We start from the raw sequence: 25,214 nt of genomic DNA on the forward strand, positions 1-25,214 counted from the left end.
TCAGGTACTCATATTACTGATTGTATCTCCAATCCAAAATTATTTTAAGTATTTATTTTTTTGGTACCAACTTTGATACCTACATACCTCCAGGTTTGAAAGTTTCGGAACGGAAGCGATTATCTAGATCAGGGTACTCCAAACTATGGCCCGCGGAAAGGAAGTAGGAGAAACTGGTCTGCGAATCCCATATTAGCCAAGTTTTAATTTACTGCAATGTGTGTAATTCTCTGGTCAAAAAGTTTAGAGACCCCTGATTTAGATAAACCCTTTCATTTTGATGCAAGGCAAATGTGTATGGAATGTTTGAATAGAATCGGCAAATACTGCTTTAAATAAAATCTACATACTCTATCTCTAATCTACATACATTTCATTTACAGGCTGTGGAGGTAAACAAGTACACCAACTAGAAGGGACGGGATGGAAGAGCGTAGTTGACTTACACCTCACTTTACCTGCTAAAACATTACTTTATGGGGAGGTGAGTTTGTAGGGGATCTATCTGTTAACCGAAGAGACGCAGCTGTTTGACTTAGATACAACACATGTATTGACTTATTGTGTATATTGGCTGTGTCTGTTTGTGCGAACAAGTGTTTGTGTATTACAGAGGTATGCATGATGTAGAGGTGCGCATCTATACCTTGTGTATCATCGTCAGGCCCGCTGTACTACTATGTAATGGTCCATAGTAGGTACTAATTACTTCATTGTACCTAAATTAAATAATTTTCAATTGGAACAGAGTTGAAAGAAAATCAACTATATTGACGGATATATGGACGGGTAGATTCATTTCTTGTTACACATGTCGATTTGTGTTAAAGTGGAGATATAAACCGAGTTAATGGTTGTAATTATTGTGTGTCATTTAAAATGAAATGGTTTAGTGAAAACTGCAGTTGTAACTAAAGAATTTTTAGTACAATTTTGATAAATATTAAAAATAAGGCCGTCATAAGAGTATTTTTTTTTATTTGAGTACATTAACGTACTTATACGTTGATAATACACATTCGAACTTCGGTCGGCAGGGGGGTGTGGCTGGGGGGAGGGGGGGTAAAAGTGATTTTTTTCATATTTCTTGGAATCTGTCATTAATATCGAAAAGTGTTGTATGTACACTAAAGAAGACAGAATTTCTTACAAAAAAGGTTATATACATTTTTGTCCTAAAACTAACTATATTTGACTTATGAGCTTCCCAAGTTGTGATACTGCACAATTTTTTTTTATTATAATTTATAAGTATAGATGGTCAAGCAAATCTTGTCAGTAAAAAAAGGCGCGAAATTCAAATTTTCTATGAGACGATATCCCTTCGCGCCTACATTTTTCAAATTTGCCGCCTTTTTCTACTGACAAGATCTGCTTGACCAAGTATAATCTTTATTTTCATCTTTCTAATGTATATTAAAAGCGTTTTAAAACAGTTCCGGAAGCCAGGGAATGATTTAACACGATTTTCATAATTGGACTGATATGTTAAAATCGAACTTCACCTCATAGCAACCTTTTCGTAATTAGTTTGAACATACATTTCATGTAACATTATAAAAAAATACTTAAATTAATATTATTTATGCTCACATACCATTAAACACATCAAACTTAGAAGAAAAACGAAAATACCCGCGTATTTACCCGCGGGTAGGTAAATATCGGGTATATACCGGGTTAATACCCGCTCTCGGGTATTTGCCCGGGTAGTTACCCATCTCTATTGTTATATGATTGGCCTTAGGAAGCTATAAAGGCTCTTTATGCTTATATATAGTTTAATATAGCTGTGCTTATATCTAGTTTTTACCTGGTTCTAAGGCTAATTTTGTATTTTATAGATTGTGAAGGAGTTTCGAGGACTGGGCAACAACCAGATGTTCAGCAAAGCTCTTCACGTGATCGACGCCTTGATGCTTGGGGGAACTGATATCTCTCATCTACCTCTATCTGAAAGGTATCTATCTCTGTGCTTGTTTTTATTTACTTCCTGCTAACCTAAAATTGTAAGGAAGAGCAATGATATGGCACATAGCCTATTTATGTGTTCTTATTGCCGGTTTTAGAATAGGCTTATTCAGGTAATAAGGTAATTCAATAGCAATAAAACCGTAGTTATAAAACTTTTTAAGGACTACGAACTTTTTAACCTAAAAATCATTAAACGTTACGCCAAATTAAACGGTCGATTTAAATACAGGACCGCGTGCAGTTGCGACACACCTATATGTGGTATTATCTATGAAAAGGGACCTTATTGTCGATGGCGCTTACGACACTAACATCGATGAGCACTAAACGTAGTAGTTTAAAATTGGTGATTCTGGCCCATTTTAGTTATTTTGATTTCCAATTTAGCAATTAAGTTTCTTTGATTACCACCACCATATTTACAGACTTTTACAAGGATTTCATGCATTATTTTTTAGTATGTATAAGTCCTTGAACTACGTTATTGCTTGTCAGAAACACGACGGCTCATTATTTTCTCGATATAATCTTAAGTTGAAAACATGCCTAACACTGTCTTTATTTCCTTACGTTAGAAGTACTAGGACGAAAATATATATGAAACTTACTTCAGTCGATAGCTTTTAAGTAAATCTTCATTATTGCTTGTCCTTTTATCGATACGTTAATTTTTTCATTCATCATTTGATGAATTCAACATTTTGCCTACTAAATTACACCCTAAGCGGCAATACCTTGCGCCTATTCCTCACGCCAGTACGCCCGTGACCACTGTCAGCGTCGGACCTGTGTTAGTTTAGCGGACGTTTCATAAAATGGGTAATCACAGTATAAATATGCAAATATGTTATACACACAATGTTTTTCAACATACTTACGAAGAAAAGCAAAATAATTCTTAAATACGGTGACATTTCAGACATTCGTCCGTCATATTGTCATTTTATAACAAGTTGGGCAGCAAAGGCACACACCCATCTAACCAATCCGGAATTCAGTCACGATTGATAAATTGTGTAAACATATTTTAAAAGGCTATAAAATTAATCAAATTGAATAATTTAGACTGGTCACATTTTTGTAAAAATCGATTTCTACTGGCAAAACATATAACTTTTTGGCAACCGGGTTTTTTAACCTAATTAGACCCCGCTGAATCCGAATTTGCCGGTTGCTTGATCGAATTCTTGACTGGAAGTGAGATATGTGATATTAAAGGTCCCTTTTTTTAGTTTTTCGTAATTAACTCGTAAACGGTGGCCAATATAAAAAAAATGAACTAATAATCTACACAAAATTTTCAATAAAAAAGATTCAGTATATTTTTAGCAGGGATCAATATTTAAAAAGATAATAAAGAGGGAAAGTTAATTATAATAAATTCTAAGGTTCCTTGTTTTTATATTTTCGTTAATAATTTGAAAAGTATGACTCATAGCAAAAACAAATCTTACACATAAATCATCATCATCATCATCATCTCAGCCATAAGACGTCCACTGCTGAACATAGGCCTCCCCCTTGGACCTCCATACGTGCCGGTTGGAAGCGACCCGCATCCAGCGTCTTCCGGCGACCTTAACAAGATCGCCTGTCCATCTTGTGGGTGGACGTCCTACGCTGCGCTTGCTAGTCTGTGGTCTCTACTCGAGCACATTTCGACCCCATCGGCCATCTTCTCTGCGTGCAATGTGGCCTGCCCATTGCCACTTCAGCTTGCTAATCCGGTGGGCTGTGTCGGTGACTTTAGTTCGTCTACGGATCTCTTAATTTCTGATTCGATCACGTAGAGAAACTCCGAGCATAGCCCTCTCCATAGCTCGTTGAGCGACTTTGAGTTTTGAGATGAGGCCGGTAGTGAAAGACCACGTTTCGGAGCCGTAAGTCATCACTGGTAACACACATTGATTAAAGACTTTCGTCTTGAGGCACTGAGGTATGTCGGACGAAAAGACATTACGTAGTTTCCCGAACGCTGCCCAACCGAGTTGGATTCGGCGGTTGACCTCTTTCTCGAAGTTGGACCTACCTAATTGGACTACTTGTCCTAGGTAGATGTACGAGTCAACAACTTCGAGTACCGAGTTCCCAACAGAGACTGGGATGGGCACAACATTGGCATTTGACATAAGTTTCGTCTTGTCCATGTTCATTTTCAAGCCCACCCGTTGTGAAACTCGGTTGAGGTCATCGAGCATCATGCTGAGTTCCTCCATCGACTTTGCCATGACTACGATATCGTCGGCAAACCGAAGGTGAGTGATGTATTCGCCGTTGATGTTGATGCCAAGTCCTTCCCATTCCAGGAGCTTGAAGGCGTCTTCCATTACGGCAGTAAACAGTTTCGGAGAGATAACGTCTCCCTGCCTTACGCCTCTTTGCAATGGAATCGCCCTCGTGCTCTGCTCCTGTACTCGGACCGACATGGTGGCGTTATTATACAAACACTTCAACACTTCGATGTACCGATAGTCAATATGGCATCGCTGAAGAGACAAGCACCGCCCATGTTTCCACCGAATCGAAGGCTTTCTCATAGTCCACAAACGCTAAGCATAATGGCAAGTTATACTCTTCGGTCTTCTGTATAACTTGCAGCAGCGTATGGATGTGGTCTATGGTACTATAGCCTTTTCGGAAACCGGCTTGTTCGGGAGGCTGGAAGTCATCAAGTCTGTGTTCGAGACGGTTCATGATGACCCTTGAAAACAGCTTATAGACATGGCTCAGAAGCGTGATGGGTCTGTAGTTCTTCAATAGGTTGTTATCACCTTTTTTGAAGAACAACACCACCTCGCCTCTATTCCATGTTTCAGGCGTTATGCCCTCGGACAAGGCGGAATTAAAGAGCTTCTGGAGGACTTTAAGTACCGGTGTTCTACCCGCTCTCAGAAGCTCTGAAGTGATTTCGTCTTTGCCCGGCGCCTTGTTGTTCTTAAGCTGCTTCAGGGCCATCCTAATCTCGTACAGACTGATGTCCGGGATATCTTCGGTATAATGTCGGGACAGCTTGGCTCTTGGACCTCCTACCAAGCTGTCAACGGGCTTTGCGATCGAAGTGTATAACTGTCCATAGAACCTCTCGATCTCACCTAAAACCTCCGCTTTGCTCGACGCTATGCTGCCATCTTCCCGTTTCAGCTTTGTCAGCTGGCTTTGCCCAATAGACCCTTGCTTTGCTTGCGTTGCTTTGTCCTTTGCGAACACTTTGGAGCCTTGGTTTCGCTCAATAGTCTCTTTAATACGGTTAGTATTAAAGAGACGCAGATCATGTCGCAAGGACTTAGATATACGTCTATTGAGCTGCCTATATGACTCCGCGTCATCGGGAGACTGCAACTGTAGCGAGCGTCGTTCAGCCATGAGGTTTAAGGTTTGCTCGGTCAATTTCTGAGGTCTATCTTTACGGCGGGGTCTAAAAAACTTAGACCCTACTGTGTGGACAGTTTCCACTAGCCCGCCGTTGATTTCGTCCACTGAAGCCAAGTTCTCTAGGCAAGCAAAGCGGTTAGAGAGCTCGAGTTGAAAGCTTTCGGGGTTTTGAACATGGGCTCGAGTAGGTCGGAGCGTAGACTTCATCAGGCTGGACCTTTCAAGTTTAATATTGATATTCAGTGTGCCTCTTACGATTCGGTGATCACTACCGGTCTTTACCCTGTTGATCACACATAAATAATAAACATAAAATTTCCTACAAGAAACATGTAGAACACTTTTCGCTAGGATCAATATTTAAAAAGACAAAGCAGCCGGCAAGTTAATTACAATCAATTTTAAAGTCCCTTTTTAACTTTTTGTAAATAACTCGTAAACGGTGTCCCATAGCAAAATAGGTTTTATGAATAAATAATCTACATAAAATTTCCTGCAAAAAACATCTGAACACTTTTCTCTAGGATCAATATTTAAAACGATATTAAAGGAAGAAAGTTCATTACAATCAATTCACATGTCACTTTTTTTAGTTTTTAGGGTCCCGTACCTCAAAAGGAAAAAACGGAACCCTTATAGGATCACTCGTGCGACTGTCTGTCTGTCTGTCCGTCTGTCACAGCCCATTTTCTTCAAAAGTACTGGACCAATTAAGTTGAAATTTGGTACACACATGTAAATTCGTGACCCAAAGACGGACATCTTACGTAAACAAATGAATTTTAAACATGGAGGCCACTTTTTAGCCAAGGGGGGTTAGTTAACATTAAGAACCTATTTTGCTATGGGCCACCGTTTACGAGTCATTTACGAAAAACTTAAAATAGGGACCTGGAAATTGATTATAATTAACTTACCCCCTTTAATACCTCATTAAATATTGATCGTAGCGAAAAAGTGTACAAAACCTTTTTTGTGGACAATTTTATGTTCAATATTTACGTATAATATTTTTTACAACTGCCCCCGTTGCAACCGTTTAAGAGTTATTTACGAAAAAAAAGCGACCTGTGAACTGAATGTGATTAACTTTCTTCCTTTAATATCGTTTTAAATATGGATCCTAGAGAAAAGTGTTCAGATGTTTTTTGCAGAAAATTTTATGGAGATTATTTATTCATAAAAACCTATTGTGCTATGGGACACCGTTTACGAGTTATTTACAAAAAACTAAAAAGGGACTTTAAAATTGATTATAATTGACTTACCGGATGCTTTGTCTTTTAAATATTGATCCTAGCGAAAAGTGTTCTACATGTTTCTTGTAGGAAATTTTATGTTTATTATTTGTGTAAAATTTGTTTTTGCTATGAGTCATACTTTTCAAATTATTAACGAAAAAATAAAAACAAGGAACCTTAGAATTTATTATAATTAACTTTCCCTCTTTATTATCTTTTTAAATATTGATCCCTGCTAAAAATCTACTAAATCTTTTGTTATTGAAAATGTTGTGTCGATTATTAACGTTTAACATTTTTTTATATTGGCCACCGTTTACGAGTTATTTACGAAAAACTAAAAAAAGAGACCTTCAAAAATTGATTATAATTAACTTTCCCGCCTTAATATCTCTTTGAATATTGATCCTAGCGAACAATTGTACGGAATCTTTCTTGTAGGCAATTTTATGCAGATTACTTATGTTTAAGAAAATTTTTGCTATGCGCCACCGTTTAAGAGTTATTTACGAAAAACTAAAAAAAAGGGACCTTTAATATCAACTATCTCACTTCCAGTCAAGAATTCGATCAATCAACCGGCAATTTCGGATTCAGCGGGGTCTAATTAGGTTAAAAAACCCGGTTGCCCGGTTAATATGTTTTGCCAGTCGAAATCGATTTTTACAAAAACATGATCAGTCAAGTATACACTCATATTGTATACATATAATTAATAATTATTTAGGTACACTCACCGACCTCACCGTCTTACCTACCATTTTTAGGGTTCCCTACCCAAAGGGTAAAACGGAACCCTATTAGTAAGACTCCGCTGTCCGTCCGTTCGTCCGTCCGTCTGTCAGCAGGCTGTATCTCACGAACCGTGATAGCTAGACAGTTGAAATTTTCACAGATGATGTATTTCTGTTGCCGCTATAACAACAAATACTAAAAAGTACGGAACCCTCGGTGGGCTCAGTGGGCGAGTCCGACTCGCGCTTGTCCGGTTTTTAATTTCATTAAGTACTCATCAAAATTCGAATTGGCTAATAAATCTTTTTCAATATTAATTGCCGAACTAAAAATCCCGGAACTGACGATTCAGAATACCGATGTCGTCAGAATAAGGACGTAGACGTGCTGCGCGGGAATGGTGCGGTGCGCCGCGCGGGGCGCCCGCCTGCCCGTTCTACCACTCGTCTGCTTCACCCCCTTGAAAACGTAAAACTCGAGTATAAGAGCGCCTTAAATATTCTATACACTTTTTCGCTAGGATCAATCTTCTTCTCCTTCAACCTAGCGTTTTAGCTAAGCGTCCGGTCTTCAGCATCCTCTGGTGTGAGTAGATTTTAAGTAGATTACTTATGTATCAGAACATTTTTTGGTACAGGCCACCGTTTACGAGTTATTTACAAAAAATATTAACAATTGATCATATTTAACTTTTTACCTTAAATATTTTTTTAAATACTGATCCTAGCGAAAAAGTTTATAGAATATTTAATGTAGACAATTTTACGCAGATTACTTATGTATCAGAACATTTTTGCTACAGGTCACCGTTTACGAGTTATTTATAAAAAACTACAAAGGGACCTTTAAACCCGATGACTGATAAGTTCATCAGCGTCACATAACATAAATTGACCTCCGCATTGGATAGACAGCAACATTGAATATTCCAGTAATCAAAGAAACTTAATTGCTAAATTGGAAATCAAAATAACTAAACTGGGCCAGAATCCCCAATTTTAAACTACTACGTTTTGTGCTCATCGATGTTAGTGTCGTAAGCGCCATCGACAATAAGGTCCCTTTTCATAGATAATACCACATATACAGTTTATGATTGACACATACTTTTAATTCATTTGATTTTCCACTTTAACACTAGCAAAATAAAGTCGATATTTAAAATACACCGCCTACTTGTAACATTCTTGTAATATAGACTTGTAATAAAGATGGGGTAGAAAATCAAATAGTATATAAAAACTATATCAATCATTCGTATTATGTAAAACACGACGTTTTAGGATACATCAGTGCGGGCTATTTTGCGCGGCGCTCGACAAGCCCTACGACAAAAGTAACGCACTACCAATCAAATGCAAGCGGCTCTTCAACATGGAAGACTTCCCTGCGGTCGTGAACAACCTGGAGTGCCGAGCCATGAAGAGAGTGAGGAGAGCTCTAACTATGGATATACCGGACAGGATTACTAATATGGAAATGTTTCATGTTGTTGGATCTGTACTCTTTCTTAAAGAGATAAGAGGTTGGTATTATTTCATGGTATATTTTATATGATTTTTAGGTCCATTTCAGGGCAGGCAGGAGGCAGCACAATTGACTTACTTGACTTAAAGTCCTATGTCCCCTAGGTGGGGCAGAGGGCGTCCACAGTGCGCCGCCACCTCGTTCTGCCTTGGGCTGCGTGCTTCGCCTCGGGCCATTATAGCCCGATTGCTGTCAACTCAAATGGCACTGAGCGCCGCCAGGATTGTTTGGGACGGCCTGCTCCTCTCTTGCCTTGCAGGGTCCATTCTAGGGCTTGCTTAGGTATGTGGTCGGGATCCCTTCTAAGAGTGTGACCGATCCAGGTCCACTTGCGGCACGGGATCTGGTGACCGATCGGGGTTTCGCGGCAGGTATCTAATAGGAGTAATAGGCGTTCATTAGATATTCTCTCGGGCCAGTATATACACGGTGTAACATGAGGAAACCGAATAATTTTAACCACGCATTTCTGAGGTCAAAAGAAAGAAAAAATCTAATATGAGTTTAGGTCAATTTCGCCAAAAAAAAATTTTTTTTGTTTTGTTTTTTTTCAATTTTTTGAATGTATTTGTACATAAAAAATAAATGTTATTGGTGAACTTGTTACTTAAAATTGATTTTTACATTTTTTTTTCGCAATACCTTCTTTTTGCAAAGTGGTACTTGTCACTTTTTGACATCTATCAATAAGGATATTTAGACTACGTCCCATAGCAGCAACATTACCATCAAAAAAGCCTTTTACATTATGTGACAACAAAAACTTGTTTATTTTTAAATTAATATTATCTCTGAAACTAGGCGTTTTAAAAAAAAAGTTTATAGGACATTTTTGTCTCTAAATATGATCAGGAATACGCTGTTAAAATGATTCGGTTTACTCATGTTACACCGTGTATATATATCCCGAGAATCTGTCGAAGGCACCGGTTAACAAACACTTGGATCCGTCGATGCGATCGCGTGATGTCATAGTGATCCTCCACGTCTCGCATTCATATAGCAGCACTGTTTTCACGTTCGATCGGAAACTTTTCAATTTTACTCCTCTCGTCAATTTTCGAGATAAGGCCGTCGTGTGACTTTAATAGTAGGCAGCACAATAAATTGGTTTCATATGGTGAGTGATTGATAAAATCCATCAACCATTTTCATATTTCAGAACCATGGCAGGCACACATTTCAAAAAAATGCGGTCGAAAATACTACTTCGGAATCGGCAAGGACAAAAAGCCTTTGAGCTTGTTCCATATCGTGGAGGAGGCAGGTCTCGACCTGGTCGAAGCTTACACGCAGCGGGTCATGTGGAACTGGGAAGAAGCAGCGTGCGCCATTTTTGAGGGACTGCCGCATAGAGGCCTTACTCGGGCACAGTTGGAGGGCTTCATAGAACATAAGACTAAAAGATGATTTAATGAAATTAAATATGAAGTTTCTTTACAAAGCTCGTTTAACTTAATACCCCTAAGGATAGTGGTGATACATGATACTATAGGGATGTCTTTCAGCGGCGGCATCCCTAAATATAAAACACAACTCAAATACAACTCTTGCAAATACAACCGGTTTAGACTACACTTCCTAGGATCACCTAGAGTTAGGGCACTTGATGGATAGTGCAACGACAACGACATGCAGGGTACAAGAGAAATAGTGTAATGTAATCTAACGGGTATAGCACTTCACACCCTTACTTAATTCAGAGGGCCTACCGCGAAACGAGAATTTTCATGAATTCCCTCTCTATCACACTTGCATATTGGAACGGTAGAGAGACAGGCAGATGACGAAATTTCGATATTCGTGGTAGATAACTGACGACAGGGACGCAGCAGTACGTAGAAGTGAGATGCAAATATCTCTACCGTATAGCTGCGTAGTCGCCAGTTCCTGAATTTTAAATAAGGTGTGTGAAGCACTTTTAAGCGCCGGAACATTTGCACACGGCGCATTTATACTTGGTCAAGCAGATCTTGTCAGTAGAAAAAGGCGGCAAATTTGAAAAATGTAGGCGCGAAGGGATATCGTCCCATAGAAAATTTGAATTTCGCGCCTTTTTTTACTGACAAGATTTGCTTGACCGTCTATATTACTCTTCTATTTTTATCACAGACCAACCCCTATAGACCGAGCTTATAGGACGACTCGCGGCCACCGCCCGTATGGTGTATAGGTCAAATATAAGATTGTTCGCGCGCCGCTCCGATCAGTTGCGCCCAAGGTTACGACCTGTTAGCAGTATTCACGAGTCTAAGAAAATAAATCGTAAACTATTGAATTCATTGGGAAATCATGGGATATTGCAGCGTAAAATGGTGTGGCAAGTCATCTAAGACATCTACTTACGAAACAGATGGAATAACATCCCACAGGAAAGTCAATTTCATTATTTCATTGAATAATGTTTCTTGTCCGCGGGGTTCATTTTATACTGGTCGTAAGCAGAGGCGAAGTATGTCCGTCCCTTTTCGTCAACTTGAAAATGCAATGCGCTATCCCTTTCCCTTCGGACTAGTGATGTGACGATGATGGTTTTTCAGTTGCGGAAACTTCGTGCTTCGTCATACCGTATTGTACCATTTTAGACATAATATATAGGTAATATGTTGTGTAAGTTTTTTAGAATCCTCTAGGCTGGCCTGGCGGAGCAGTTAGGCCGCATGTCACGAGATGGACCTGATGATGAACTTCAAAGAAGTGCGAGGGAACTCGGTGTTGGTTTGTGATAGACATATGCTGTATGGGTTTTTTAGAATCCTCTAGGTGAGCAGTTAGGTCTCATGTCACGAAATGGACCTGATGATGAACTTCAAAGAAGTGTGAGACAACTCGGAGTTGATTTGTAATAGGCATATGTTATTGGTCCATTTGAATATGTTTTCAATACAACCTTCTATGACCTTAATAAAACGGACAAAAGAAAATAATTGTATGAGATTTTGGCGACACTTTTTTCTCGTATCGAAAGAGATTGCGATTCTGAGTGGAAATAATATAAAAATTCTAAACTTTAAAATTCATGTTCTGGGTACTTTAAACAGAAATGCCCTAATATGTTAAGTAAACATTTCAGGTACATTGTTAAATTACTTAATGAAATATTAAATTAATCAATATAATTATTAAGTAAGTTTACTCTAAGTATTCTAAATTGGTAACAATTTTACCACAATAAATTTCGGTATCACTGGTAGCAGTACCCACTACCTGTAATGAACATGTCCCATCCCTACGCTTACACGTGTCAGCGCGCCATGTTTGAAACGACCAATCGCAACGCCGTGAGCACCCCTCCCGCACCTCACAGTTTGGTGATTTGCGTCGGGAACAAAATGGCCAATATTAGGTTTCTAGAGGCGGTGTTCTGTGATTTTTATACAACAACACATTTTAGTATAGCAACACTACTAACGGGTTGTCAATGTCAAGTCAAAACGTCAGATCAGAGACGAATCAGATGAATGTTTTGCAATTTGAGCGCGATTTCAACGTTTAGAGTTTTTCTTGTTGTTTTATTCTCATTTAATTTAATTTGTATACCAATCTTAAGTAAAATAAATATAGCAACATATTGTTTCGCTCATAATGACTCAAGGCGACGCTACGAAAAACTTGCCGTGGTAAGTACACCTTTCAATAAACCGGCATTATTTTTAAAACAATTTTGAATACACGTTAATATCTACTGTATTTTCTGTACAGGGTTGAAAAATATCGTCCGTCTAAACTAGAAGACTTAGTATCTCACGATGATATTATCAAAACAAGTAAGTATTTCCAACTTCATTTTGTAAGGTTATCAAGTGTGGAATACAGTGAATTACTGTTTTCTTGTTTTTTCCAGTCAACCAGTTTATGAAGGAGAACCAGTTACCACATTTACTGTTCTACGGCCCCCCTGGAACTGGCAAGACATCTACGATTCTAGCATGTGCCAAACAAATGTATACTCCTCAGCAATTCAATTCTATGGTTAGTATTTAACAATTGTGTATATTCCATATGCATAGTTAACCCTATATGCAATGCGAAATACAACAGTTGATATTTTTTTCTTAGAAACCTGTACTAACCCTGCTTTTTGTAGATTTTTTTATCATTAAAAAATCTAAAAAGATTCATCCTTAAATGGTACATGTAAATTCTACCTGTGAGTGCTTTTATTGGCACTGTAATGCTATTGAAAAAGTTCAATGTATTGATTATAGATTGTAGCTGAATTCCTTGAGGAAACAATGAATATTTAACCTCTTAAGTCCCCGTGTACTTGTATAAGTACAAATTAAATATGAGTTATGAACTCTTATAGAGATAAAAGAAAGTTCCAAACTCAAAAGCGCAAAAATTGGCTTGGGTCTTACGAGGATAAATGGGATGTCTGGAGAACCCAAACCTGGCTGTGTCTTAGGACTCTTGGGCCCTGTAATTATTGTATATGTTCTTTACATTAGTTACAGTTATATCAATGCATGAAGATAATATTTATTTAAAAAGCATAAAATAACTTTGTGTCGATAAAATGCTTTCAGTGTCAATAATATTATGTTTTTATCGTATTGCTTACATTTAATTGAAATGCACTGAGTATATGATAATCTTCACAGGTGTTAGAGTTGAATGCATCAGATGACAGAGGCATAGGTATTGTGCGAGGACAGATACTGAGTTTTGCCTCCACAAGAACTATTTTCAAAGCCGGGCCAAAGTTGATAATCCTGGATGAAGCAGATGCCATGACCAATGATGCACAGAATGCACTTCGCAGAAGTAAGTAGATTTTAAGTTTTTCTTAATAATATTGAATGTAAATGTTTTACAAATGTGTTTAGTGCAATTTTTTTATCAATAGAATGTAATTAAATAACTTTAAAGGCTTATAACCTAAAACAAACATTTATTATGGACACTACAGACAAACTTTTATAACCTTAAATATTAATAAAAAGGAAAGAAGAACACAACAATTTGGAATGCCAAAATTAGTATTGGGCAGGTCTGTTCTGCAGGTTATATGATAAATGTGGCTTTTCATAGAGAAGGGTTCTTATGCTTCATGTGCAATAAGGACCATTATATCAGAATTCCTATAGGAATTTCATATAAAATGGGTCCGTTGTGTGTTGGAAAGCCACAAATCATGTAGTTTAAGAAATCTTATAAGTGTTTATTTGATTGTAAAACTAACTAATATTATAATATTAGTCAGTATAATTCATACATATTTATGTGCCAAATACATAATAAAATATTAAAAATAACTGCTCAATGACCTTTATAACCATTTGTTATTGAAGCAGCAATCACTTAGGGCCAGTTGCACCAACCACAGTTAACAGACTGATCAACGTCATGCAGCAGAGATCTATGAAACTTCCCATACAATAACATTTAACGAACGCTTTAACGGTGACTGATGGTTTGGTGCAACCGACCCTTAATGCCACACAATATATTATGTATGACATGACATTCACTTGTTTGGGTTGTATGATTTGTTCTGTTGCTATGGTGATTTGCTTGTACAAACATTACAAAAGTTTTCTAAGAAATATGAAACTCTTGTCACTGTGATTCCATTTGTTGACTACTTCAATTAAATTAAAAAGATATATTTATAAAAAGAACATTATATAGTAAATTATAATGTATTAACTACAATTAATAGTAACAGTGTTAACTTTAAGTACTTTGCAACAACTTCTCAAACTAGTTTTTTAATTTTATTTTTATGGTTTTTATACAATTCAAAATACAATGTCGGACAGTGAAGAAGATGAACTACAGAATAGAACAGTTAAAATTACAGTTGTTGGTGAACCATCTACTGGCAAAGTAAATACCTTTCTAATATTTTAATTGCTTTCGCAGTTAATCAGTTACTTTATCTAGGAATAATGTTATTAAATAATTATAAACTTTCAACTTTTTTACTTTAATAAATAGTTATAATTTCAACTTTTTTACTTTAATTGCGTGTGAACCCTCTTCCAGGCCGCACCAATCTAGGTTAATACCTAGTTAATACTTCAAGGTAAATATGTTGTTTTTTTGCAAAAGTGCAATCTAATTTAAACCTTATAGAAATAGAAATAGAAATTTATTTGTTAGAAATGTGGTAGGTACAGAAATTTGATGTTAACATGCAATTTTGCGAGTTCAGCACATTTCGCCAATAATCTAGGCATGCAAATTATGTTTTGTTTTAACCTATAACTATACATTATTTACAAACTATTTACATAATCTGGAGGCACGGCCGTGCCCAGACGAGACATATCATATTACTCATCATCGCATCAGAGTGGCAAATATAAATCATTAATTAAAACTACAGCTCTTAATAAAAATATTAAATCAGAGTGCTAGGGTTGAAATTATATTGGCAATATGCTTGAACCTGAAAAAGGATTAATAAGATGGAACACCTACCACTAAATCGAAAATCAGATGTGAAGTACCGTCAGCAGAAAGCTACATAGTAAAGGTGGTATCAGACGGTTCACTCGGATGAATGTTCACTCGAGTGAATGTTTCATTTTCCTTTCATTTCACGTTCACACGGCTGCTGTGGAAAGATTATTCATTTTTTCTTTTCTTCCACTATGGCGTCGAATGAAGTAGTGCTTCATGGTATAAGTTTAATTTATGATCATTTAATAAAGATTTTAACAAACAAGATGCAAAGAAAGCGTCGTCGGTAGTGGCTGCGATCTTGGATCGCAAGAAGAAATTTATTTGGAGCCTCAAATACATTGCTGAGAGAAGTAGCCGATGAAGATCCGAAATCGTATTGCAATCATTTGCATGACTTAAAGTAATTTTGTAGGACTTTTATTATTAGTAAGTCCGTTAATAATGAAAGAAAACACTTTAATGAGAGACAGTATACCTAGCCGAATAAAACTCCAAATTGTACTGCGATACCTTGCTACTGGCGATATTTATTCAGAGTACCTAGAAGTAGCATATATATCCTACTTTGTTCGTTCCACTTGAACACCATTTTATTGCTTTTACGTTATCTTTGTCTAGCTAGATAGTAGGTAGTATACCCACAGGATTCGAGAAAAATATGCAAAATCCGAATGAACGTTCATTTCTGTGTTCACACTGTTCATTCGGAGTGCGAGTGAAAGATGCCGAATGAAAATATCCAACATTGTTGGATTCTTTCACTAATGAATTTATTTTTCATTTTTGGTTCATTTTGTGTTCAGACGTGTCACTTTGAGTGAAAGATGAATAATGAAAGTAGAAAATGAACAATAAATGAACCGTCTGATCCCACCTTAATAAAACTAAAAAAAAATGTATCTGGGTATGTGTTTTAGAGCAGCCTATGCGCGCGCTATTTGGGCGGCGCCGCGGCCGCCGGCGGCACGCAGGGCGCCGAGGTGATGGCGGGGCAGTGTCTCGGGCTGCGGCCCGCCGTGCCGTTGCAGCTGTGCGACGTTGCCGGCAACGCGCTCGCCACGCGCATGCTGGAAAACTACCTCTATGCTACTGATGTGAGCACATCCAATGTAGTGACCCTACAGAAGTTGGTAAATGCTGTCTGAGGAGCACCAAGGCGCTTAGAGTGGCGAAGACTGTACCATAAGCGTAAACCTATCTAAGATTTGCTGGTCATAAATGTCAATGCTCATTTGCTGATAGAAAACTGCTTTTAAGTTTTACTTTTTTTTTTAAATCGTACGTTAAATATAACCATTCCCATAGCCTTAACTTTGTGGGTTATGTTTTTAGGCATGCACAAAGTATTTTCGCTATAAAATGTCTGTCTTGACAGGAAACTCGCCTGCTCACTACAACAGATCCAAAGTAATGTTGTGCTTGGTTATAAGTATACATTATTTGAAATGCATGTTTTCAGCTAGTGAGCTCAGTAGGCTTAGCACAGGAGCGTCGCGACAGTATCTCGCCCGCGGCATAGACTACCTGTCGCTCTCTAATTAATATACCTAGTTAGAAAACGACCGATAGTCTGTCTCGCGGACAAAATATTTAGTGTCGCGGAGTTACCGTACTAAGCCGGCTGTCAAATTTGACGAATGTCTTTTCCTTTCAGGTAGTATTATTTGTTTATGACCTAACGAATTTACAAAGTTTCGAGAATCTAAACACTTGGATCACGACTGTAAAGAACATATTTGAAGTGGAAGTGAAGAAGCCTCTACTGGCCGTGTTTGGCAACAAGTCTGACTTGGAGCACCAGAGGGCCGTGCGGCTGTCGTGCGTGCAGAAGTTTGCTTCCGAGCATTTACTAGAGAATTATAAAGGTTCAGCGAGGACGGGAGAAATGGTGAGTAATGAATGTTTTATGTTAAGCTAGAATAAGCCTTTTTATCTTTAAGGATTTGCCTTTGGAAATTATGGCAGACTCGCTTAATGTGACAAATGAAACAAACATTGAAGGATTTGAGAAAGGAGTGTACTCCCATCTTTAATGCCAGCAACATATTAGAAACCCCTTTAGTGTTACTAATGTGTTGCGGGGTGCCTGTTGGCGACGGTAATTGCTTACCATCAGGCGATTCGTCTGCTTGTTTTCCACCTATATCATGAAAAAAAATTGAGCACTAATGAATCATATTCAGTCGTGACATATCAGTGATATTCTTGTGGAATGGGTCAACGATCGAACGTCGTTAACGTGTTGCTAGTGTTCCTACAGAACTCTTAGTAGTTATGTAAAGGTGCACATTATAAGGACTAAAGACATTAAGGAAATTCCCTATAATAGAGTGTTATATACTGTATTTAAAATAAATTGTTTTACTCCATGCATGAAATAAAGCACCAGATAATTATTAAAAAAACACAGATACAAGTTATTTTTAAACACAAGTTCTATTTAATAAATCGGATAGAAATATAAAAAGAAGGTGAGTTGACCGTGACGTCACGATGTAATGTTTCATATCTGTTTCATATAAATTCTATATTAGCAAATCGTTTTGACAGTTCTAAAAAAGTAACTGATTTGACTAGTAGGAAAATACCCTATCTAAATATATGTATACACTGCTAACTATGTCTAGAAATTTAGGAATATACGTCACGTTTCCGTGCCTATGTCACGTACCTAACGAGATTATTATTTTCATTCTAACTACTCGTACTTGATTTATTTTGGGGCCCAAAACAGTAATTTTAAACTTGCAGGTAAACACGGCGTTCACGAACCTAGTGGCGAGCGTGATCGGCGTGAAGGTGCGCGCGGCGCCGCCGGCGGCGAGCAACGGGCGCGCGCGGCCTCCGGAGCCCCCGCCCGCCGCTGCCGAGCCGCGGCAGTCCCTCATCATGAACAGGAAAGCTCTGAGACGAGTACAGCGGGCTTCTAGCTCCGTCTGCGTTTTACAATAAACTCGTTGATTTGATATGTCGTTGTTTCATTGTATATACTTAGAAGCTTAAAAAGTTTAAAAACATATTGGAGCTTGCAAACCTTGACCCACAATAGACTAGCTAGCTAGTCAATAATTAACTATTTAATCTGTGTGACTTGGGTATATTCGTCCGATTTCGTCTATCATACTTACTTAACCCACTCACTCCTATGTGAAGTACCTATACAAAATATTTACGCCAATGTGAACAAACCTTTGTTTTCAGTAATAGAGAAGTACACGGAGAACGTGCGTTTCTGCATAATCTGCAACTACCTCGGCAAGATCATCCCGGCGCTGCAGTCGCGATGCACGCGGTTCCGCTTCGCGCCGCTGCACGCCGCCCAGGTCGTGCCGCGCCTACGCGAAGTCGCAGCTGCTGAGGGGTTAGTCATTACTCATTACCTATTGTTATTTATATTTATTTGTAAAGTATTAGAGAAGTACGCGGAGAACTTTTATTCGTTAAATAATTTGTCAGGTTAGTAGTATACACTGCAAAGCCTAGGGTCCTTCAGGATTATATATATTTTTATTTATTTTACCATGGAAGTGGAAGTGGGAGTTGGAAGGGGTAGACCTCGGCGGACTTTCTCTGATCAGATCGGGGAAATCCTGAAGAAAGGCCAGGTCAAGAGCACCCTAAACCGACGAGCGTGTATGAAAGTGAAGGAAGCGAAAGAGGTATGTCAGGATCGTAGCAAGTGGAAATCCGTGGTCTCTGCCTACCCCTCCGGGAAATAGGCGTGATTATATGTATGTATGTGTATGTATGTATGTTATTTTACCATAAGATTTTTATAATATCTTCAATGCTTGTTTTACTTATGCATTTTTTTGTGAATGATTGATTCACTGTAACCTTATTTGCACCAATTAGTCTGCCAATAGGTATACCTTATTGTCTGTTTTTGTGCATCACGTGGCACGAGTAAGTGAAAATAAACGACACTTGTTTCTTACATCACCGCCCAGGGACCCGCTCCCCCGTTCCTTTCTTTTGCCTCCGAATCCTCTGATACCCTGCGCGAACTGTATATAATTATACGATACAATGGTTTGTACATTTTGTGTTTCGTTCACATTTTGCAGTTAAAATTTTGCACTGCCATTTTTTTTCATGCGATTTTGTTTTGTATTGTATGTAATATTTGCTTTTATTGCGAATTGAAAAAAATATTTTTACACGTTCAGCCATCAAAACTACAAATGTACATCTAACACAGACATAATAATTATAGATAAAATATACCTAATGGCAATGATATTGATAGTCAAATACCAGTAGATAACATTAATGGTTCATTAATCTCCTAGTTGATATTTAATATGATACGTGATTGTTTGACCGCACAGATTATTTTGCTTGGGTACACGTTTCGCATTGATAATTGGTATTAGTGTGTCTACATTCCACATTATTCTAGATAAGTTAATTAGTTTACTGATTAAATACCTATGATTGTTATATAAGTTTTTGAGATATTTCTGTCGTCAAAGTATACAGAGTACTAGATCGCATATATCATCCTACAAGGATCTTTGATATTATGTTAGGTACTTTACGTAAGATAAGCTGCACGTAAATGCTCAATATTTACAAGATTTTATTCTAAAGAGTAGCGTCATAGAACATGTCCCATGTCATGTGAAAGTCATAGAACATGTCCCAGGATTATTTTAAGGAATGAGTTATGTATTCTTCATATCACTCTACGCTCTACTGTACTTTCTTACACTTTCTTACGAATATTTACCCTCTTTATGAATTTCTATTCTTTGGGCATATGGGTATAAGTTTGAGTTTTTGGGGAATATCTAACTGACTGCTCAAGAATTTCTTAGATTATAATTAATGTAGTGTTTGTTCCGTAGCGTGGATATATCAGAAGATGGACTAAAGGCGCTGCTCACACTCTCCGGCGGCGACATGCGTAAAGTCCTCAACACACTGCAAAGCACGTGGCTCGCCTACCGCCGCGTTACAGAAGACACTGTGTACACTTGCGTTGGTCACCCGCTGCGGTCTGACATCAACGCGATTCTCAACTGGTTGCTCAATGAGAATGACTTCGCTGCGTGCTTTAAGAGTATCCTTTTTAATCGAATTTTAAATAAGCACTCGTTGCGAGCGAGTCATTTGATAAGTACTTGCCATATGCCAGATGCCTTGTCGGTTTACTAATTCTTCTCTGGCGTCAGATTCTCTAAATCCTATTCGATCTAGGTCTGGGGTTCCCAAACTGGGCGACGCGACGCCCTGAGGTAGACAGTGCAGAGGGGCGCCGTGAGAGGAATCATCCTCATGTTATCTATCTATTTCGAATAGGCTAGCTAGGTTATACTTGCAAGTGCGCCGCAGAATGAAAAAAATGGGAACCTATGTAATATTCAAAACACGAAAATGTATACCATAAAATGGGGTGAGTAGGGAGAAAACTGACATTCAAACCTCGATAACATTTAATTTTTACATATGTAAACTGAATGGTATATATAATAAATGTTCGGGGCGTTTGTATTTTAGTTTTATTTTATGATTTTCATAACTTTACCGATAAACTCAAAATCCCTCCTCACCCCGTAGTACCTCGTAGTTGGGGTGAGATGAGATTTCATACAAAGGTGTTTTTGGAACATTGTTGGATCGATTTTTTTCTTATGAATATCACTATAGCTCCATTTGTAATACGAATACATTATTTAGGTAGCAGTAGCCTTTAAAAACCATCTCACCCCCCTGGCATCCCTTCTCTCCCCATTCATAACCCAACTCTCCACGCAATCCCTACTCACCCCATTTTACGGTACTGCGAATAGGTCTCAAGGGCTTTACACAATTTAATCACAAGTCAATTTATATTACTAACATACGATGTCTTTGTTAGCAATTTTCATAAAAGAAGTGAAGTAGAATTATGGTCCTTCGAACCTGATAAGTGCCTTTTCCAACCAACATCTGCTCTATGTTACAGTTGGTATTTAGATGTACCTAACTATTTAGATGTCGCCGGAAACTATTGAACCTTGTGCCAATATTTTCTGAACTTTTATTCAGATATACAGGATCTCAAGATAGCAAAAGGCTTGGCTCTCAGTGATATATTGACAGAAGTTCATACGGTTATACAAAGAAGTAAGTAAATTTAACTAAATCATATATTTTGTTGTATGGATTATTTTATGCCTCTCTGTTGTGTTACGTTAATCCTTCGATTGTAGTTGATGCAACCGGACCTAAAGATACAAAAGGTTTTATGCAGCCTGTTAAGGCAAAGGTCTAAAGTCGATTCACTAAGGGCTCATTTAGACTGTGCGAGAACTCGTATGCGAGTTTCATTACATTGCGTTACTTGATCGGTCAGCTGAGTTGATGTAACCTCAATGGTCCGCAATGTAACTAAAATCGCCAAATGAACCCTAAAGCTCATGGCAATAGGTCGAATGAGTGATCGAATGGATTTCATATGTATTAGATATGACAAGGACGCCACTTTACAATAGAATACCCTAATACTCTTCGATGAAGGAATCATGAGGATAATCAGCTAATAAGGCGTGCTCTAACGTAGGTGACTTTCTTCAAAATCATGCAATAGCTGTGCCAATTCACGGAATTATAAAAATATTTTATTCGGTAGCTTAAAAACTAGTTACACTATCTGCGCTGGTGCCTCTTTTTAAGTGAGAAGACACTTGTGCTAAGAGAGCACCGAACCGATTAGATTATGTTGCTAAAAGTGCTAGGAGCTTCAAAGAGTTTATTGTTCTCCAGTGAAGTTGCCACCGGAGGTGCTCGTGTCCCTGCTGATCAAGATGTCGGACGCGGAGGCGCGCCTCGCCAGCGGCTGCAGCGAGCGCATCGAGCTCGCCGCGCTCATCGCCGCCTTCCAGGTGGCCCGCGATCAAGTTAAACTCGACCAAGTGCAGGCTGAACAATAGGTACTGTGAATCTTGTGTTTTTATAAAATAAAATTTCAAAAAGAAGACATACGATTTTATTGTCTTCACCCTTGGCGTGCAAGCGACCTGAGATAGTCATGCGCGATAGTCGACTGTGACTAATATCAAACTGGATCATGTGCAGACTGAACATTAGGTATCGAGAATCTTGTATTGTTATTCAACAAATTTTACAAAAAAGATGACTGGATTTTATCTCATTTAGCGTGACAATCGGTCTTAGATCAACTGGCCCCAAGTTATCTGGACGAAGTGCTGTCGTAACAACAGGTAATGTGACAAAACTGCATACATACAGTCGCTTCAGCCAAGTCACGAGAGTTTGCGGCCAGATAAGTCCGAAAGATCTCCAATTCTACATTCGTAATGAAGGCAATCAACGATAACTCTGTAACATGACCTTTAGAATTGAATTCCAATAACTGAAGTTCTACTAATTCTCATCGAAATGTATTTTCATTTAATGATCGGTTCTCTTTTGTCTTACGGCATAAATACCTATACATTTTATTCTTTATAAATCGTGATAGGAAGCGCTATCGCGCGAATGAAGTTTATACGTATAATATATTTTTCCGGTAGCCCAGCGGGATATAGTGAAAGTCATGAAAGTGGATTTTCGTGTTAAACTAAACGCATAACGAGGTACCCGTTGATTGATCGATGAGAATACCTAGTTAGACGTGTGCGCCGATTAAAAAATGATCGGCGGCGGCGTTTGCCGAAAAATCGGCGGCGGCGGCGTGTTTTCGGCGTGAAATCGGCGTGACCTTGACTTTCAGATTTCTTAAGAAAAATCATTAATTTGTTGTTTTTCTTGAAAATTTTATCAATGCAGGTTACTGGTCAGTTAACTACGTATCGTTTGAATATGCTGTGAGTAAAGTAGGGTTTGTAAACTAATATAGGATAGGTAAAATAACTTATTTTCCCTAGTAACTGGCTTGCATTAAGAGGTTACCTGGTCCCAATGACCTTCGATCCGATCTGTAACTCTCTGTTTTCTCAAGCTTTCCATGGCTTATCCTATTAAAAATGACGTACTTTAACAAAACAAAACTCCACATATCCTTGACATTTGCTAGACTATAGCGGACTGCTATGGCTTCTTTTTAATGGTCTTCTTGTCGTACAAGCACCAGGATCACTGAGACGTATCTTCTTTCTCGTTTTCTCATTTCTGAGGCTCGCGACCACATGTAATTTGTCTCCATTTCGTGCGGTGATAAGCCGTATGGACTGCATGGTGCAGACAGCTGCAAGCCGACCTCTTCATAGCGTTCGACATGCTCCAACTCGAGCACGTTTGCCATTCATTCGGCTTAAATTCATGTGTTTCTCCACATCATGCGTTGGATAATATGTCCGAAGAACCTAAGGGCTCACCCATGGCATGTTGGAAAAAAGATAAGTGGCGACATAGAGCTCTTTGAGAATGGAGGGGTTTGTTCTTCTAGCTGTTCAAGGTATAAGCAGCACTAGCAGCAGCCTTTTTTTTTTTTTTTTTTTTTTTTTTTATTCATGATACACTAAAATACATTTTATAAATAACATAAAACTCGCCAAACTGTGAAGTTTGATGGCGAGATACGCTCTTTTTTATGCAAGTAACTTAACCTATTTGGGTCACACCCGTTTTATAGTATCTAGTACTTGAGACTCAAGTCATAAATAATAATAATAATGAAAAACGGGTTATATTATATGTACCAGAGTCGTTAACTTTTATCGTATTGTCCACAGAAGTGACCTTTTCTAAAAACGTGTTTGACCCATTTACTTAATTCTAACAAGTTTACAGTTGTTTCTGTGATTTACATTATGATCTCTAAATTAAGCAACAAACAAATGAGCATTTATTTTACCTTACCTATATTAGCTATTTGACGGTGACTCATTAGTCTCATTACCAAGCAGAAAACCCTTTAACTTAGACTTTAATATAGTTTTGCTTACTTTGGGAGTTTGCCGTAGTATACTAATGTTGTTGAATATTTTTGGTACTATATGTTGCGACATTCTTTTGCCATAATAGTTTGTAGTTTTTATTTGTATTAGTTTTTGTTCTCTTACACGTCTTGTATTATACTTATTGCTAATTTTTATTTTGTGATCGTCACTGTAGTAATGCTCTAAACCTATTAAATATTCAACTTTTTTGTGTACCGGTAAGATCTTACATAATGGGAATAACTTATCATACTCTTTGTTGCATTCTTCCATACCTTTTTTGCTAACGAGGAACTTAATTAATCTAATTTGTAGTTTTTTAATATCGTTAATGTACGTTATAAATGTTCGGCCATAAACAATAAGACCATAACTAATTAGGGAGTCGGCAAGTGCGTAATATACTACTCGTAATGTGCTTTTATTTAATGTACTCTTTAGTTGATAAAACTTTGCCAGTACCGACCTTAATCTATTACATATATCGTTGACATGTGGCTTCCAATTAAAGTTCCTATCAATTGTTAAACCTAGGTATTTAAACGTTTCTACATATACTAGCTTATCACAGTTACAGTTACGCTTATTGGCATGTAAACAGTCATATGTGTGTCCTAATATATCCAAACTCTGTGGGTTAATCGTTTTTGCTTTATAATTGTATGGCGAGTGTATATGCATGCATTTAGTTTTGGAGAAATTCAGTATGATTCCGTTATCATGTGCCCACTTCGTAATACTTTCAAAGTCTTCTTGAACACACTTCTGTATCTCTAATACGTCCTTTGAGGCATAAAGTAGACACATGTCATCTGCATACATATACACTCGACAGTTATTTACCACATTGGATACACTATTGACGTGCATCGCATATCCCACGGGACCATACACCGAGCCGGTCGGCACCCCGAGCTCCACGACCGCTGCTTTCCCGGTCACTCCCGCGACGCTCGTGCGTATCCTTCTATTGGTCAGAAACTGTTTGAACCACTTATTTGTGGGACCACGAATTCCGCATTCGTCCATCGCTTGTAATAAAATATCGTGGTCCAAGGTGTCA

General features: G+C 38.1%; 3 protein-coding genes across 3 annotated transcripts in view; all 3 read left to right on the forward strand.

The window, feature by feature from the left end:
* The window catches only part of LOC134796124 (cap-specific mRNA (nucleoside-2'-O-)-methyltransferase 1), a 32,038-nt gene extending 21,745 nt beyond the window's left edge, over positions 1 to 10,293 (forward strand). The window contains exons 11-14 of the mRNA XM_063768090.1: positions 384 to 484; positions 1,845 to 1,960; positions 8,606 to 8,847; positions 10,012 to 10,293. Of these exons, the coding sequence (XP_063624160.1) occupies positions 384 to 484; positions 1,845 to 1,960; positions 8,606 to 8,847; positions 10,012 to 10,259 (707 nt within the window). The 3' untranslated portion in view covers positions 10,260 to 10,293. The remainder of the gene's footprint in view (positions 1 to 383; positions 485 to 1,844; positions 1,961 to 8,605; positions 8,848 to 10,011) is intronic.
* A 2,014-nt stretch (positions 10,294 to 12,307) lies between these two features.
* On the forward strand, positions 12,308 to 22,225 carry LOC134796126 (replication factor C subunit 5). The gene is made up of 8 exons (XM_063768094.1): positions 12,308 to 12,469; positions 12,552 to 12,616; positions 12,694 to 12,821; positions 13,454 to 13,616; positions 18,465 to 18,624; positions 20,114 to 20,328; positions 21,297 to 21,374; positions 22,014 to 22,225. The coding sequence occupies exons 1-8, from the start codon at positions 12,435 to 12,437 to the stop codon at positions 22,178 to 22,180; spliced, it is 1,011 nt and encodes a 336-aa protein (XP_063624164.1). The 5' UTR covers positions 12,308 to 12,434; the 3' UTR covers positions 22,181 to 22,225.
* On the forward strand, positions 14,304 to 18,215 carry LOC134796129 (ras-related protein Rab-28-like). The gene is made up of 4 exons (XM_063768096.1): positions 14,304 to 14,681; positions 16,181 to 16,357; positions 16,918 to 17,151; positions 18,015 to 18,215. Exons 1-4 carry the CDS (start codon positions 14,604 to 14,606, stop codon positions 18,213 to 18,215), a joined length of 690 nt encoding a protein of 229 aa, XP_063624166.1. The 5' UTR covers positions 14,304 to 14,603.
* Positions 22,226 to 25,214: the final 2,989 nt, after the last annotated feature.

Source organism: Cydia splendana, chromosome 13, assembly GCF_910591565.1.
Source record: "Cydia splendana chromosome 13, ilCydSple1.2, whole genome shotgun sequence".
In the NCBI taxonomy this organism is placed as follows: Eukaryota; Metazoa; Arthropoda; class Insecta; order Lepidoptera; family Tortricidae; genus Cydia; species Cydia splendana.